The sequence below is a fragment of the Mustela lutreola genome, chromosome 1 (assembly GCF_030435805.1).
Source record: "Mustela lutreola isolate mMusLut2 chromosome 1, mMusLut2.pri, whole genome shotgun sequence".
Classification (NCBI taxonomy): domain Eukaryota; kingdom Metazoa; phylum Chordata; class Mammalia; order Carnivora; family Mustelidae; genus Mustela; species Mustela lutreola.
The window spans coordinates 27,054,493-27,072,166 of record NC_081290.1 but is presented as its reverse complement, the minus strand read 5'-3'; the positions used below and the strand labels follow the sequence as shown (position 1 = coordinate 27,072,166).

Below are 17,674 nucleotides of genomic sequence, written 5' to 3'. Positions count from 1 at the left end.
TAATGAAAAATTTCAGAAAAAGTTGTGTTATGAATGCATAAAATAGCTACTAGTCTATTTTGTCATTTACTAATGAAGCATACACAAATTTATTAGAAAAAGGTAAAAAGTATCAAAATTTGCATACACAAACCCAGACCTTGCATGGCACCGTTTGTAGGGGAGAGAAAGGTAAGCAAACACAAAGCTGCACTATTAAATCCTAACGGCATAAAATTAGCTGTAGTACATACTGTGCTACCATAACAATTTCATAGCCACCTCCTGTTGCTGCCGCAGTGGGCTCAAGTGTTGTATCAGCTTAAAATGCAGTGTGATGCTAATCTCCAGGTGAGCAGTTTGTCTCTCTAGTAAATTTCTTATCACAGTAAAGTGATCTCTTGGGGCACCTGGGTGGCTCAGGCAGTTAAGCAGCTGACTCTAGATTTCAGCTCAGGTCATGGTCTCGGAATCATGGGATCGAGCCCCGTGTCAGGCTCAGAGAGAATATACTTGTCCATCTTGTTCTATTCCTCCCCCTGCTCTCTCTCTCTTGCTGTCTTTCAAATAAATAAATAAATAAAATATTTTTAAAAAAGTGATTTTTTGTGGTTCTCATGATTTTGACTGTAAACAATATGCGTAGACCTTGAATAACACCATGGGACTCATACAAAGTGTCACTAGTGATGCTAGAAGGACTCCAAGAAGCAGAGGACGGTCAGACAAGGGAAAGTCGAATTGCCGGACATCCTACAGATCGGGGTCTGCAGCTGCGTCACCAATATCTTGCGAGAAATGAAGCCAGTGTAAGGGCCACTGCAAAAGAAGAAAAGGGAATTCAGGGGAGAAACCGTGGAAGTTTGGATGGATGCGATGGGCAGTGAAATTGGAAAGAAGCGGATAGACCACACAGTGTGTACCACAGCCACACCCGCAGGCATGGAAACCTTGCACTTTTGGCAAAATACCTTTTCATCTCATACTGAAAATGCAACTTTTGTGCGGGTGCTGGTTTGCTGTAAGAAAGGCACACCTCTGGACTAAGGTGACTCGAGAGAAAGTGAAATCCTTATAGAACAAGAAAGCAAAAGGAAGGTGAAAGATCTAAAGCTGGAGAATTTAATTTTAGAAAGGTTTGGCTTAGAAAAATGTCAAGACAACAGGGGAAGCCGCTTCTGCCCAGTGAGAGGCAGCAGATGAGTTCGCAGACACCATTCAGAAAGTCACTGAGGAGAAAGGATACCTGCCTGAACAGGTTTTTGATGCAGGTGAAAGTGCCCTATTGTGGGGGAAAAAATGCCACAAAGGACATCTGTCAGTATGGAAAAGAAGCGAGCACCAGGATTTAAGACAGGAAGAGCTGCACTAACTCCCCTGTTCTATGCAAATACAGCTGGGCTTAGTCAAGGGCTCTCTTTATCCCTAAAGCTGCTCATCCTGAGCCTTGAAGGGCAGAGATAAACACCAGCTGCGAGTCTTCTGATTGTACTACAAGGAGGCCTGGGCACAGAGAGCCCTTTTTCTGGATTGGTCCCATCGATGCTTGGTTCCCAAAGTCAGAAAATACCTTGCCTTTTATAGTTCTGTTGACAGGAGATGATGCCCCGGCCATGCAGGACACTGTGAGTTCAGCACTGAAGTCATCGAAGTCATCGAAGATGACTTGCCCCCACGCACGTCTCTGATTCAGGGATCAGGGAGTCATACAGCCCTTTCAGGCCCATTACACACAGTAGTCTATGAACGATTGTTAACGCTGTGGAGGAGAACCTGACAGGTTCGACGTCGTGGAAGTCTGGAAAAATTACATCACCGGAGAGGCCACTGTTTAGTAAAAGCCCCGAAGGCCATCGAGCTCAGGACAATCCATTCCCACTGGAGAATACTGTGTCCAGATGTCGTACGTGACTTTGCAGGATTTATGACAAGAGCCGGTCGAGGGACTCATGAAAGGGACTGTGGGTAACAACAAAACCGGCAGATGCTGAAGGGTGTCAAGATACGAATCTTGGAGAAACTCAAGAGCTGACAGGCAGCACACCAGAAGAATGCCCAGGAGATGGCCCACTGGAGATGGGTGCTTCTGCACCAGTGCCAGGTCATGAGAAAGATCTGGAAGCAGCAGCGACAGAAAATAGACCGACATGAGCCAATCCAGCAGAAGGGGTCTGACTATGCAAGATGGCTTTTGATTTCTTTGATGACAGACATCCTTTGATGACAAGGGCACTGACCCTAAAGCAGACGGTGGAAGAAGGATTGGACCACACAGAAACATTTTTTAGAGAACTGGAAAGGCAAGAAAGCCAGACAAAAATGACTGTATTTCCAGAAAGTTACACCAAGTGGACCTGCCTCTCCTTCCTTCTCCTCCACCTCTGGCTCCCCTGAGACAGCAAGACGACCCCGTTCTCTTCCTCCTCCTCCTCCTCAGCCTACTCGATGTGAAGACAAGGAGGATGAAGACCTTTCTGGTGCGCCACTTTCACTTCATCAATGGAAAGTAATCATCACGTCGCACACTTCATAAATCCGTTGTGCATGTGTGCGTCTCTGTGGCAATCTGATACCTGGACGCAAGAACTGTAGGAGACCTTCGAGCTCGTCGTCGGTGCTGTCGCCCAAGTATTCATCAGTAGAATGGTGTGTACAAGGCTCACATGGAAGTGGACAGCCTGTCCTTATGTAGGGAGCAGGTGAGTATATCTGATGTAAAATTAATAACATCTTCATTTTCCTACTGTTCTGTAACTCTGCTTTCAAAGAATTATATTACTATACAGCATGCCTCTTTCTCTCTCTCTCTCCTAATTGGAGAAACTATGTATCAATCTATCATTACAGGGAAGTGTATTTTCTTAAGTGTAACAGTGTTTCCAATACCGCATTATAATTATGTCTGTAATACTGTGTGCTATAAAAATTTTACAACGATTCATTCATCAGCGTATAGGCTAGGCTACCGTGAATCAACCATATCGATTACACTAGTTTACCATAAAGCAAACATTATTGCTTCTTCATTCTCAGTGCGTGAACTGTTAGAGCTGCAAGCAAATATGAAGTTGTTTTTCACATTATCTTTTCATTTTTGACGTCTACTGTTAGTAATATATGTACCATCCGCAGTGATACAGGGACTGATCCACTATTCATACTGTAAACAGATGATGAAAACGTACAGTATCAACAACCAGAGTCCAGGACTGTAAATGTGTTCTCCCTTCCCTATGATGTTCTTTTTTTTTTTTTTTTATTTTTTTTTTATTTTTTTTAATTTTTTATTTTTTATAATCATATATTTTTTATATACATATATTTTTATCCCCAGGTCTGTGAATCACCAGGTTTACACACTTCACAGCACTCACCAAATCACATACCCTCCCCAATGTCCATAATCCCACCCCCTTCTCCCCAACCCCCTCCCCCCGGCAACCCTCAGTTTGTTTTGTGAGATTAAGAGTCACTTATGGTTTGTCTCCCTCCCAATCCCATCTTGTTTCATTTATTCTTCTACCCACTTAAGCCTCCATGTTGCATCACCACTTCCTCATATCAGGGAGATCATATGATAGTTGTCTTTCTCTGCTTGACTTATTTCGCTAAGCATGATACGCTCTAGTTCCATCCACGTTGTTGCAAATGGCAAGATTTCATTTCTTTTGATGGCTGCATAGTATTCCATTGTGTATATATACCACATCTTCTTGATCCATTCATCTGTTGATGGACATCTAGGTTCTTTCCATAGTTTGGCTATTGTGGACATTGCTGCTATAAACATTCGGGTGCATGTGTCCCTTTGGATCACTACATTTGTATCTTTAGGGTAAATACCCAATAGTGCAATTGCTGGGTCATAGGGCAGTTCTATTTTCAACATTTTGAGGAACCTCCATGCTGTTTTCCAGAGTAGCTGCACCAGCTTGCATTCCCACCAACAGTGTAGGAGGGTTCCCCTTTCTCCGCATCCTCGCCAGCATCTGTCATTTCCTGACTTGTTGATTTTAGCCATTCTGACTGGTGTGAGGTGATATCTCATTGTGGTTTTGATTTGTATTTCCCTGATGCCGAGTGATATGGAGCACTTTTTCATGTGTCTGTTCGCCATCTGGATGTCTTCTTTGCAGAAATGTCTGTTCATGTCTTCTGCCCATTTCTTGATTGGATTATTTGTTCTTTGGGTGTTGAGTTTGCTAAGTTCTTTATAGATTCTGGACACTAGTCCTTTATCTGATATGTCGTTTGCAAATATCTTCTCCCATTCTGTCAGTTGTCTTTTGATTTTGTTAACTGTTTCCTTTGCTGTGCAAAAGCTTTTGATCTTGATGAAATCCCAGTAGTTCATTTTTTCCCTTGCTTCCCTTGCCTTTTGCGTTGTTCCTAGGAAGATGTTGCTGCGGCAGAGGTCGAAGAGGTTGCTGCCCGTGTTCTCCTCAAGGATTTTGATGGACTCCTTTCGTACATTGAGGTCCTTCATCCATTTTGAGTCTATTTTTGTGTGTGGTGTAAGGAAATGGTCCAATTTCATTTTTCTGCATGTGGCTGTCCAATTTTCCCAGCACCATTTATTGAAAAGGCTGTCTTTTTTCCATTGGACATTCTTTCCTGCTTTGTCGAAGATTAGTTGACCATAGAGTTGAGGGTCTATTTCTGGGCTCTCTATTCTGTTCCATTGATCTATGTGTCTGTTTTTGTGCCAGTACCATGCTGTCTTGATGATGACAGCTTTGTAATAGAGCTTGAAGTCCGGAATTGTGATGCCACCAACGTTGGCTTTCTTTTCCCTATGATGTTCTTAATAACATTTTCTTTTCTCTAGCTTACTTTATTGTAAGAATACGGTATATAATGGACAAAATATGTGTTATTGCCTGTTAGGTTATGGGTAAGGCTTCCAGTCAACAGGAGGCTATTAATAGTTAAGTGTGGACAGTCAAAGGTGACACTCTCCTCAAAGGAGAGTTAAAGGTGACAAAGGTGACAAAGATTCCCAACGGTGCAGGGGGACAGCGCCCCTAACTCCCATGTTGTTCCAGAGTCAGTGATATTCTGAAAGTAGTGTTGATAGGATTTGCTGCAGGATTCGTTGTTGCTGGATGGGGAAGTCAGGAATGACTTCCATGCTTTGGCTTGAGTGACGGGGTCGAAGGTGGTGGCATTTATTGATAGGCGAGGAATGAAAGAATAATGGGTTTTGGAGTGATGAAATCCAGGGTTAATGGTAGAGTTCTGCAAAAAGGGATAGCATGATGAATATAATCACGCCTCTTGAAATTCATGTTGATGGTTCCATTCTCTTTATATGATACTCACTCAACTGAATAATCTTTCCTGCATAAGGATGGAAAGCCCAGCTTATGGGGCTGGTGCTCTGAGCTGTTTGTGTTACGTAGTGGCCCTCTATTGCAAAGAGATTATTACTGATCTTTCTCCCAGTCCGAACTTGTATGGTCGACTTTAAGTTGCTTTTCCAGTTGTGGTGATGGATTTGTTCTCGCCATACTCTTTCTCAGGATCCCTGTTATAGACCAGTTAGGTACTCTTTTGAGATGGATGGTTTGGGCTGGGCAGTGATTCTCTGACTCAGCCCATGGACCCAAAAGATGAAGCCTCCGAGAGGGCTGTGCTCCTGTTGGCCTTGTCAGAACAGTAGGGGAATAACAACATGTGTGACTCGGAGCCAGCAGACTGCTCTATAGATCCGCTGAAGGACTCTGTGTACTCCCTGTGATCTCATTCCCCTCCTGTGCAAGGGTAGGCTCTAACCGGAATACAGTGTTTATCATTTTCATACATTAATTTATCTTGTTACTATCTACGATACAGCCCCAGAGGATACTGTTTTTCCATGTTTTTGACTTTACCTAAATGTAAATGACTTTACCTGACATATACATTAACTTAAAATCACTTTTATAAGATTCACCCATATGGAAATACGCAGCCCTAACTCATTTACTGGAGCTGTGGACTATACCATTTTACGTATGTGACACCACTCGCTCATCCATTTTCCTATTGAAACAACAGTCAGGTTGCTTCTATTTTCTTGCTATTACAAAGACAATGCTTGTTATAAGTGCTCACTTTCCAAATATTCCTCCTAACTTCTAAGCGCAAGCTAGAAGTGCACAGAAGATTTATTATGAGAATATCATCTAGCAGATAGCTCCCTATTTTTATGAATATAATGTGGGCAAATTCACTAAGAAAATTCCTTTGCCAAATTCTGAATTTCGGTAGAGAGGTGGAGAAAACTGCCATTGTTCATAGTCATCTTAAAATTTTTTAAATTTTTTATTAACATATAATGTATTATTAACCCCAGGGGTACAGGTCTGTGAATCACCAGGTTTACACACTTCACAGCACTCACGATAGCACAGTCATCCTAAATTCCCCTTAAAACTATTCCTCAGGCACCAACCACAGAGGTCTCAGCCGCCATCTGGCCTCTTAGGTTTGGCTACGACAATGAAGGATGGTCCAGTCTAGAAAGATCAGCTCAAGTACTCAATCAAACAGGTAAGTCTTTCCCTGGAATTAGTTCCAGGTTTTGAGAAACTACTATTGTTAATTTTTATTTTGAACAAGATCATAAAGGGTGCCTGGGTGGCTTTTATGTTTAGGCAACTGCCTTTGGCTCAGGATATGATCCTGGAGTCCTGGGATCGAGTCCCGTGTCGGGCTCCCAGCTCCATGGAGAGTCTGCTTCTCCCTCTGATCTTCTCCCCTCTCATGCTCTCTCTCTCTTTCAAATAAATAAATAAGATCTCAAAAAAAAAAAATCTATGAACAAGATCATAAGTAATAGGAGGCGGGTTTGCTGGGTCGTAAACTAATCTCTTAGAAAGGCTTTCCTTGGGGAGGCAGCTGCAGAAGGATGACCACATCTGTCTTTGAAAGCGATACGTTCCATTGGTTCTGAGCAAAGCTTCCTCTGGAGTATCTGCAGGGAGTTCTTGTCCTGCCTGCGCTCTGAGAGATACTCCTGCTGCTGGCTTCTGCTGCTCGGGGACCCACTGCTGGCGATCAGAAAGCAGTTGGGTTAGAAGGCAGACCGGGTCAGAGCGATGCTCCTTTGTAAAGCAGATTGTTCGCAGGAGCCGAAGCACCAGTTTTTAAATTTCTGTGCCCTGGGGTGTTCATCCATGTAGAAAGCATCCTCTCCCAGATGCAGATCAGCTTCATGGAGCGGGGAGCAAGACACAGAAAGGACTAAACTGTGCTGCTTATTCTTAATGATGACCACGTCTCCTGAGAATTGCTGGGGGTCTGTACGATTCTAATGTGCACTGAGAAATTTCCATGGCCCTTTGTCCTGATTGTGGGCCTCTGAGGTACCTCTGGCCAGGCTCTGAAAAGCCCAGGACTAAATGCTGTTGCGTACACTCTGGTATTTCTGAGCATCATCTGGCTATTTGAGAAAGGTATTATGCTTATTTGAAATTTAGGGAAAGAGGTTAGAAATACTTGAAAATTTAGAAACTATGCTTTTATCCTCTCCTGAATTTCTTCGAGGTATCCTATGTTCTAATTACATTCTAAACATGGGAAAACTCCTTTTATGGCTCAGGTTTGATCAGCTTCACGTTAGTGACTCATTAGAAATTACTTTGTGGGGTTCTTTTTTTTTTTCTCTACTTAGGAGGAAAGGCAAAGAGTTTAAGAATAAAGTTTTGCTAATTGCTTTTGCCAGCTGTGGTTACTCATTGTGTGCATTTTTTTTTTTTCCTGAATAGGTGCAGATTTCATAACAATTTTGGAGAGTGATGCCTCTAAGCCTTACATTGGGAACAATGACTTAACCATGTGGCTAGGAGAGAAGCTGGGTTTCTATACTGACTTTGGCCCAAGCACGCGGGATCACACGTGGGGGTGAGTGTACCTTGGGAACACAGCCCCGAACACCAGGCGGCCCTGGCTTCGAGTGGAACGTTCATGTTGTCATACCTTCGTCCTATGAGTATGTCCCAGGAGACTTCCTGGGGGGATGAGGAGGTGTGGAAGAAATGCACATTCTGTGATTGTTTGAAAGGTGTCCCTGTTGCGGGATATTTTTAAGTTCTTCAGGGTTATAAACTGTTCCATGTAGGAGCTGAGGTTTCAGCACTGAGCCTGTCTGCCCCGATGCTGGGTGCATGGGGCTTACGTCCCAGTGTGAAGAAACAGAAAACAGACACGTACACACGGAGATAAATAAGAATTCGAATGGTGGTGAGTGCTAGGTAGAAAAGGAAAGTGACTGGGGAGGAGGGGCTGGGGCATGGTCAGAATGGTCACTGGGAAGACCCCGCCCCGAGGAGGACCCAGGATCCAGCCTTGGGAAAAGGCCGGAACTGTCAGTTTAAAGACTGGAGGCAGGATCAGGCATGGTGGGCCTGAATGTGGGGCCAGAGGGGCAGCTGGTAAGAAATGAGGTCAGGGGCAGGCCCCTGATCTTAAAGAGCCCCGTAGTCCATGCTGAGGACTGAGTAATTCAGTTTTGATGGGGAACCATTGGCTGGGTTTTAGATAAGAGCCATTTGATCTGACCTGCATTTTAACAAGTTCGTTCTGGCTGCTCCTGGAAGAGCCTGTTGAGGGCAAAAGTGGGAGTGTGCGAGGAGACAGGTGAGGAGGTAGAGGCCCTAGGACAGGTGAGAGGTGACAGCGGGAGCCCTGAACATGCAGAGAAGGGGGCGCATTCTGGAACTACTCTGGAACAGAGCTGACAGGACTTACTGGTGGTTGAGGTGTCAGGGGCCGGGAAGGGACAAGGGCAGCATTGGTGTGTTTTTACCTGAGTGTTTGGTAGAGAAGACGCTGTGTATTGGGATAGGACTGACCGGGCAGAGCCATGGGATTGTGCTGAACTTGACGTGCCTCTGGGTTAGTTAAGCGACGTCCAGTAGATAGCTGTGTGCAGCCTGGAGGGCCCAGTGGGGCGAGGCCAGCTGGACACGTGTGTAGATTCCTGTAAGGTCGCTGCAGAGACGCTCCTGCTGGAGGGACTCCATCGGGGGCCAGTGCTCGCCCTCATGCGGTGGGGGAAGAGCGCTGGCGGAGGCCAGAGCTCTGCTCATCCTTTTCAAACGTACTTCTTGGTCGTGGAGCGAGGTAGGACACGTTTTCCTATCTTTATCAGACAGTTCGGAATTTCTACTTTTGTGAATTGTTACACTGTGTCCTTGCTGGCAAGACTGTACATTCCCAAATGTGCCGATCGATATTAGAACGGTTTATGCAAATATGTTGGCAGAGTAACAATGCCAGGAAAACGGATTTTGTGTAGTACTAAGTCTGCCCTTTCTGTGTCTCCGTAGCATTTAGTAAAGCAGAGTTGATGGCGTTGTGCTTAGGGACACAGCGAGACATGCTAAAGAGTGGAGATTTATTGCCCTGTCTAGCCGACTGCACGTTCATGCTCTAAATGGCCCTCAGCGGTTTGCCTGAAGTGTGACATGTCCCTTTTTAACACCTGAGCTTATGCCTGTCTCCCTGATATGGTGGGACCCACGGTGATGTGCATGTTTCCTTTCATTCCAATGCAGGATCATGGTTTTGTCCCGGTTTCCCATTGTGCGATCGGAGCATCACCTTCTTCCGTCACCAGAGGGCGAGATCGCACCAGCCATCACGCTGACCGTGAACATCTCGGGCAAACACGTGGATTTTGTGGTGACACACTTTGGGAATCACGAGTGCGTTTCTTCCGTCTTTCTCATAGTACCCGAATCCCAAGAAATATGATTAACACACTACTTTGATTTCCATACATTGACTTTTTTTTTTTTTTTTTTTTAATTTACTCCCCAAGCATTTTTCCATCTGTAGCTGGTTTTAAGAATGAGGCATAGAAACCTTTGAGATGCAGGCGGTCCTTAGTGAGGGTCCAGGGCCGTGACCAGGGTCCCATGTGAGCCAATAGTGGCTGAGCAGGTGCTGTGCTAAGTGCATTATTGTACACAGTTAGGACCATTATAGTCCCATTTTACAGATAAAGACTGTGGACTGAGAGAGGGTAGATGACTTGTCAGACAGGATGGTGCAGCACGGCGTGAGGCAGACCCGGCTCGAGGCCGGCTCGTACTTGGCCACATGCTAAACCAGACTACAGAAAAAGGAAATTCTCTTTTCCTACAGGATTACTACTGCTGGGATTTGAGGGTACTAAACGATATCCCCTTTGACCTCCTGTTCTCACAGTCCGCTAATGGGTAGGCAGGGGAATCTGGCAGGGAGATCAGACTCTCTCTTAATTCTGATAAGCCAATGTGGGCGGCACGGTTTAAGTTTGTCCCCAGGGGCCTGCTGAAACATCCCCCCAACAATACAGGAAACCGACTCCCCCAGAGCCGCAGACCGAGTGGGAGGGGCAGAGTCTGCCCCGTCAAACTCTCCCCTCAGTAGAGAGAATAAGCCAGAAGCACCCGGTCTACAAGCTGGCAGGTTGCAGGGAGAGGAGAGGGGGAGGATTTGAGGCAGGTGCACCCAGTTCATTCTGCCAAACTGAACTAGTTAGGAAAGTCCTCCCCAAAAGTGAGAGGTGTGAGAGAGAGAGGCCAGGCGTGGTTTTCTAAGCAAGTCCTTCAGTAAAGAGACATGAGGAATGGGGAGTGAGATTTATCCCCGAAGGAAGATACTTACAACCAGTGACTTTGTACTGAATAAATCATGAATAATGCCAACTGTATATCATAAAAGTAAAGATAAAAGTGTATAATTTATACTCCGCCATGCTAAACATTCTGTCATAACAATTGGAAATACTAACCTGGGGTGCCTGGGTGGCTCAGTGGGTTAAGCCTCTCAGGTCACGATCTCAGGGTCCTGGGTTTGAGCCCCGCATCTGGCTCTCTGCTCAGCGGGGAGCCTGCTTTGCTTCCTCCTCTCTCTCTGCCTGCCTCTCTGCCTACTTGTGATCTCTCTCTCTGACAAATAAATAAATAAAATCTTAAAAAAAAATACTAACCTAAAGTGCTATGAGACAGGGCATACAGGTCCTGTCCACATCAACGACAAGAGGCCACAGAGCTTTAAAGTCACACTAGGACCATCAGAATAATACCGCTGTATTGTAAGCTTCGCCTCAACAAAACCAATGTGTCTGCTCCCGTATTTTCTGGTTCTCTCCCAGCATTCTTTGGATCTGCGAAGGCATACTTGAATATCTTCTGAGCTAAGTCACAGCTCAGTAACATAAACAAACCATCCAAATGTAATAAAGTGAACCATTCGTCACTGGACCCTTGCGTGTCTCTTTAGAAATGGGAAAGGTGTTTAGAGGACAGATGATACCGAAGACCTTTAAAAAGCTGTTTGAAGAAGCGCCTCTGTTTCTCTCAATAATTTTCACATCACAAGAACAGGCATTCAAAAACCCATTCTGCTGACCTTATATCGCATTGGGTTTGGCTTTTAAAAAATAGGAGCTTTTGTGTTTCAAGTTGCAAGGTCTTCATCTAAGAAACGGCTGACTAGAACCCTTCCCATTTGTTCTTTGCTTTTTTCCTCCTGCCATGTTTAACTCCTTCTAACCTCCAAAATGTAAATAGACTTGAAAGAGAAGAAAAAAGAGAGCCCTCAGAAGGTGCTTGGAAAAGGGGAGGGAAGAGTTACTTTTTCTAACTTTCTATCAACCGCGTATGTAAAGCTCTCTAATCCACACACCTTTCCCATGTTCTGGCTTGTTCACTTGATTTGGTAATACACGCACGCACACATAACCATGCGTGCATGAGGATGTGCACACCTGTGTGCACACGTGCAGTGGCAATGGCAGCAACAACGCTAGCTAAGCCTGAGCAGCGGTGACCCCAGGGAGGCAATCGGTGTATCTGAGTGGCTAGAAGCATGGAACTCCAGACCGTGGGAAGCATGGAAATCAGACTCTCTGGTCTGAATCCTAACTGGAGGTGTATCCTTCACCAGGTTATTTAATTGTCTCGGGCCTCCATTGTCACATTTGTAACATACTGATCTCATAGGGTTCTTATGAGAATTAAATGAGATATTATCTCATGCAAAATACATGGATATAGTAAGTGCTTAGTTCATACCGGCGTTGTTATTAAACCAAATCAGAGAACTCTAAATGTAAGGTCTGTTGGATAGTGTGAAAAAGAATGACCTCATCAAACACAGATCAAGCAGCTGCCGTGTTCCAGGCACAGAGCTAGGCATGGTCTTTGCCCCGGGAGTCACCGCTCTGCTGATACCCTGTGCGTGAGCACTGTAGCTCCCCCCAACAGGTGATGTGAAGATGGTCATCCTTTGAATAAACGGAGAAGCTACCATTACATGTTTCCATTTGCCGTTGTTTTCTACAATACTAGTAAAAAATCACTATGTGAATAAATATTGAGAGATTTCATTACCTAGTGATTAGAGCATACAAATGGGAAGTCATATGAGGAGTGAATTATGGAATTTTTATGCATGTTATTAGCTGATTCAACAAGAATTTTTAAATTACAAACTACACAAATACCTCTTTACCACCAACAGATAGGAAATCGCAGCATTCCTTAGAAGCATTTAGGTGTACACCGTAACTAAAATTAATGTTATTTTCTGCAATTAATTGAGTCACCAGGTAATCACCACTTTTTTTTTTTTTCTTATAACATCATAAATATACATAGAAGAAAGAGTGCAGAACTTGTAGTCTGTAGTTACAATTTTGGTCCTATTGTAAGAGAACCTCAGCGAGTTCCAGTCCTCTTGTTCGGAATTGGATAAAATTATTTTTCCCAGCCCACATTATAGGGCTATTGGGCTGATCAAACACTAACAGGTAAGGAAACAGAAGATGTGTTCTCTCTCTCACTCCCTCCCCATCACATTTCCTCCGGCCTTTCCTCTCCTTTCTTTATACTCATACATACACTATTTTTAAAAAAAAAAAAATTATTTAAATATCTCTATACCCAACATGGGGTTCAAACTCATGACCCTGAGATCAAGAGTCAACATGTTGCTCCAACTGAGGCAGCCAGGCACCCCAGCATACTATTTATTTTTACTATTATCAATGAATGAAATTAATCTCCTAAGAAAATGTGAAACCAAATGCATAGATTTTTTCCCAATAATATATTGCTAAAATATATTTGCACGAAAACACTCTCTGTGGTACAGTGACCTTGGAATTCTCTTGGCTAGATCTGAATTCCAGCTGTGTGTTTCAGAAGGAACAGAAATCACCTCAGACCTAGTTAAGAAACGACTCACCAAGATGGCAAGGGTCAGAAGAACAGATAAGAGATACTATAGCAGTCGGGAAGAGAGACCACGAAGTATAATGAATACAGCTCCTGGGGAAGAAATACCCAAACTTCTCTCTCTCCCAAACTCTTATCTCCTGCTGGTGCCTCCAAATGGCCAAACCTAACTGGATATCAGCAGAAAAGAGAGAGCCCAGGAGATGCTTTTCTGCATGGATAAGCCTCTCTGGGCACACAGGAGGGCTGAGAACAGAGCAGGACATGGAAGTTACAAAATAACCGTAGGCACGGTCCTCAGCCTCATTTAAAAATCGAGCTAATGCCTGCCTCTCATTGATTGTGAATATTCAATAGCAAAGACATTTAACAAATGGCAGTTCTTTGACCCTTCTATTTCTTGAGACATCTTTTAATAGTACTCAGCTGTCTGTACATTCTTATCTAGGCTTACTTCTGCCTTCAGATCCTACCTGAAACCTCAGTGAGGTTTCTCTGATCTTGACAGTTCTTGGCCATCTCTATTTGCCTTTGTCATTGTTTGTTTGTTTATTTATTTATTTATTTATTTATTTGTGGTTTTGTTTTGTTTTGCTTAAGTCATTATCAGCTACCTGTCTCTATAGATGCTTATGCGGGTTCTACTGCCTATTTGCTCTTGGATCCATTACTGGCTTGTCTCCCTCTTGCCTAAACATCGCAGGGAACCACATTTCCCAGAGTGTTGCCTTCTTTTTATTCTTTTTTTAAGATTTTATTTATTTATTTGACACAGAGAGAGAGAGAGATCACAAGTAGGCAGAGCAGTAGGCAGAGAGAGGGGCGGGGGAGGCAGGCTCCCCGCTGAGCAGAGAGCCTGATGCAGGGCTCCATCCCAGGACCCTGAGCTCATGACCTGAGGCATGAGCAGAGGCTTAACCCACTGAGCCAACGAGGTGCCCCAACTCTGTTGCCTTCTGGGTCCTGGATAGGTTTAGCCTATGGAGGGCACTGGTGCAAGGCTGGAGGCCTGGAAGAGGACAGAACACAAGGAGTTTCTCATCTCTCTCTCTCTTGTTTTTCTCTTTCTTCTTTCTCTGCTGTCTCTGGCAGCAGCTGAGTCTCTCCTGTGGCTCTAACTGCTCCTTAGGTGGCCCCAGCAACTTCTGGGCCGCCTGCCCCCTCAGTACTATCTCCCATCAGTCAGGGCTGGCTTGCAGACTCTGGGCATATCATTTCCTCCTGTTGTCTCTCTAGCCCGACCAGTGGTACTGGCTTCTCATTGTTGCTAAACTCTGGTTGCCTCACTGATTCCTCTTCTGCTTCCCATCACCTAGGTCACCAATTTCCTATACTTAATTTCCTATACTAAATTCTGCCTGTTTGAAACACCTAGAGTGGTTTCCGTTTTCCTGGCTGGATAATGTCAAATATGATATCCCTAATTTTCCCTATACAGACTGACTTTAGGCCCCTTCAATGCATGATGTACCTACCTAATTATCTCAGTGACACATCTACAGTGCTGAGCCTAATAAAAGCATCATGTTTAGCCAGCATTTGACCAGAAGAGCCAAAGAGGCTTTTAGAAAGTGTTCAGTTGATGGAGCTGAGTAGGTTCCATAAAGCGGGTGTGGTCTGTGAATTTTCCTCTTACCAGTACTTCTGGCTCTTTTTCTATTTTAACAATTCTCGAAATTGTGTTTTATCATTATTATTATTATTATTATTATTTTGCCTACTAGTCTTTAGCTGTAACACTGGCGATCAGCTCTTAGATTACTGATCCTATTTCTTCTGATGAAAACCCGAGCAAAATGCTGTCTTTGACTAGATACTTCAATCAACTTGGCTTCAACTGATATGTGGGGAAAGATCACATTCTTCGTCCAGAGTCTGTCAGCCTGCCTGGCCAAAGTGCGGTGTCTCTGTCTTGTGCATTTGCATAGCGTTAATTCATTCATCCAAGTAGGAATTATTTGGGGTTTGCATACTGTGGGAAGATATTCTTTGGGAACTTACAGACTAGCGCTTTTTAAGAATTGTCTTGCAAATACAATAAAGAAGTACATTTTTGCATTTTAGAGATGACCTTGACAGGAAACTTCAGGCAATTGCTGTTTCAAAACTACTGAAAAGGAGCTCTGAGCAAGTGATATTTCTGGGCTACGTCACTTCAGCACCTGGTTCCAGAGATTATAGACAGCTCACTGAACACGGCAACGTCAAGGTAACATAATCTTAAAAGGATTTCTGATTTCTTCGGTAAAATGTTTCTTCTTCATGTTAAAAAAAAACCCCAACAACCCAGTGCAACAATTTAATAGGTATTTTGATTATATACCGCTGCACAGAAAACCAAGAGACATGCTGGTTTTATACAACAGCTATTGTCTGTGGCTCCTGGATCTGCAGTGTGGACAGGGCTGGGGGCAGGGGGGGGCTTCATCTCCGTGTCCCACAGCTGGGAGGCTCAGCTGGGAGCTGGAGGGTCCACTTTGCAGATGCTTCCCAGGTAGCGTGTTGGTGCTGGCGGTTGGCAATCCTGGTTTCTCTCCACAGGTTAGCTTGGGCTTCCTCCCTCTAGACAGCTGGGTTCTCAGAGTATGCCCCACAGAGAATCAGGAAAAAGTTGTATTGCCTTATAGGACTCCAGCCTTGTGGGTTACGTAGCATGACCTCCGCTCTCATGTGACTCCTGCTCGCATTTAAGTGGGAGAGACAGAAACCCCATCTTTCCATGGGAGGAGTATCAAAGTCAAATTAGAAGAATGCCGTGTGGAAAGTGGGTTATTGTAGCCTTGTTAGGAAATATAATCTGCTACCTTATGTGACTTCATTATGATGCTGAGAGTAAAACACAGAAGGAAATCTACAGAGAGGCGGGTTGACCAGCCATACAGGGCCTCCGTCATGGATTCAGTCCCTACCTGTTCGGGTCTAAAACCTCAGTTTGTCAATGTCCCCAGATACTATCACACTCCAGGGAACTGACACACAAATCAAATCCTTGGTACATATGTGCACTGGAATGTTAAATGCATGAACTGATCATGAAATATAGAATTGTAATATTTCATTAAGCCCTATGTAGATTTCTGGGTCCTTTACCTTTTGCTTTCAACATCATGTCTTGAGCTGTTTGCAGAGATAAAGGCTTACCCATTTTACCAAGTGCTTGGAAAGACAGATGAGAAGGACCAGGGTGTGATGAGGGTTTCCACTGTAGCTTACAGAGGAGAGCAATGTATTTCTTCATGTAAAAGTCTGGGCAGGTGCTTTTAGTACCGGTGCCTTCCAGGGTGTCAGGAATGTGCCCCTTCTGTCCTGTGGCTTCACTTTACAGAGCCTGCATTCCCAGGTTCGCCTCGTGGTTCTCGATGGCAGCAGCCACATTCTAGCCAGCAAGACAGAGGAGGGGAAAAGAAGGGGCCAAGAGCATATGCAAGTCATCTCTAAAGGCAAATGCCAGGAAACTGACCTCCGACACGTCTACTTAGATTTCATGGACTGGAATTTAGTCACATGGCCACACCTCGATGTACAGGAGGTCAGGACTTCACTATGAAATCTTGATATACACACAGCTAAAAATACTACAACTGGGGGAGGAAGGCAGTCCGATACCTGGGAGACGGGTGAATCTCGGCGACAGTGGATGAAGCGGCAAGGGAAGTCAGGATGGACCCCTGATTTGGGCTTCTGTCAGAAGGTTCATGATGGCAATGGTACTAAAGAGAACACTGAAGGAAGAAGAGTTCCGCAAGGATGACCATGAGTTCAGCTCTAGCCTGAGTGGAGGTGTCTGTGGGATATTGATGAAGATGTCCAGCAGGCAGCCGGGTGTACGGATTTGGAATCGAGGTGGGCAGTCAGGACTAGAAATAGAGATTAAGCTGCTGCCACCGTCTGTGGGGTCATGGGAACCATGGAAGTGGATGACGTGGTTACGAAATTAGAGAAGTGCGAGAGGGGGGTCCCCTGGGAAGGCTGCATTTAATGTGGCTGCTGGGGGAGGCTGCTGGTGAGGGAATTACCTCAGAAGAGAGATTAAGGAGAGGTCAGAAGAATAAAAGGTGGTTGTATCGGTCACCAAGCACTGTGTAACAAACAGAGATTAAGGAGAAGTCAGAAGAATAAAAGGTTGTATTGGTCACTAAACGCCATATAACAAACCACCTCAAACCACAGTAGCTTAGAAACAACAACAGTTTAAGATTCCCTTGATTCTGTGGGTTGTGTGGTGGTTTTCCCTCCTCGCCTGGGTTCACCCGGGCAGTCAGCTGGCGGTGGTGGCTGGTGGGGGTTTAAGATGGCCTCATTCACATGTCTGGGGCTTTGGTGCTGGTTGTTGGCTGGGCCTCTGTCTCCATGTGGTCTCACTAGCCCAACAGGGGCCGCACTTACCAGCGGTGTGACCTGGGGTCAAATTATTGAAATTCTCCAGGCCTCAGTGGCCGCATCTGTGAAGTGGTGATAATCATACCAGTTGCATCACGGGG

The 17,674-nt window shown here is 44.7% G+C and overlaps 1 protein-coding gene across 1 annotated transcript in view; it reads left to right on the top strand.

Moving 5' to 3' along the window:
* The window catches only part of CWH43 (cell wall biogenesis 43 C-terminal homolog), a 57,487-nt gene that overhangs the window by 27,141 nt on the left and 12,672 nt on the right, over positions 1 to 17,674 (top strand). The window contains exons 10-13 of the mRNA XM_059161761.1: positions 6,408 to 6,513; positions 7,731 to 7,866; positions 9,522 to 9,671; positions 15,258 to 15,402. Of these exons, the coding sequence (XP_059017744.1) occupies positions 6,408 to 6,513; positions 7,731 to 7,866; positions 9,522 to 9,671; positions 15,258 to 15,402 (537 nt within the window). The remainder of the gene's footprint in view (positions 1 to 6,407; positions 6,514 to 7,730; positions 7,867 to 9,521; positions 9,672 to 15,257; positions 15,403 to 17,674) is intronic.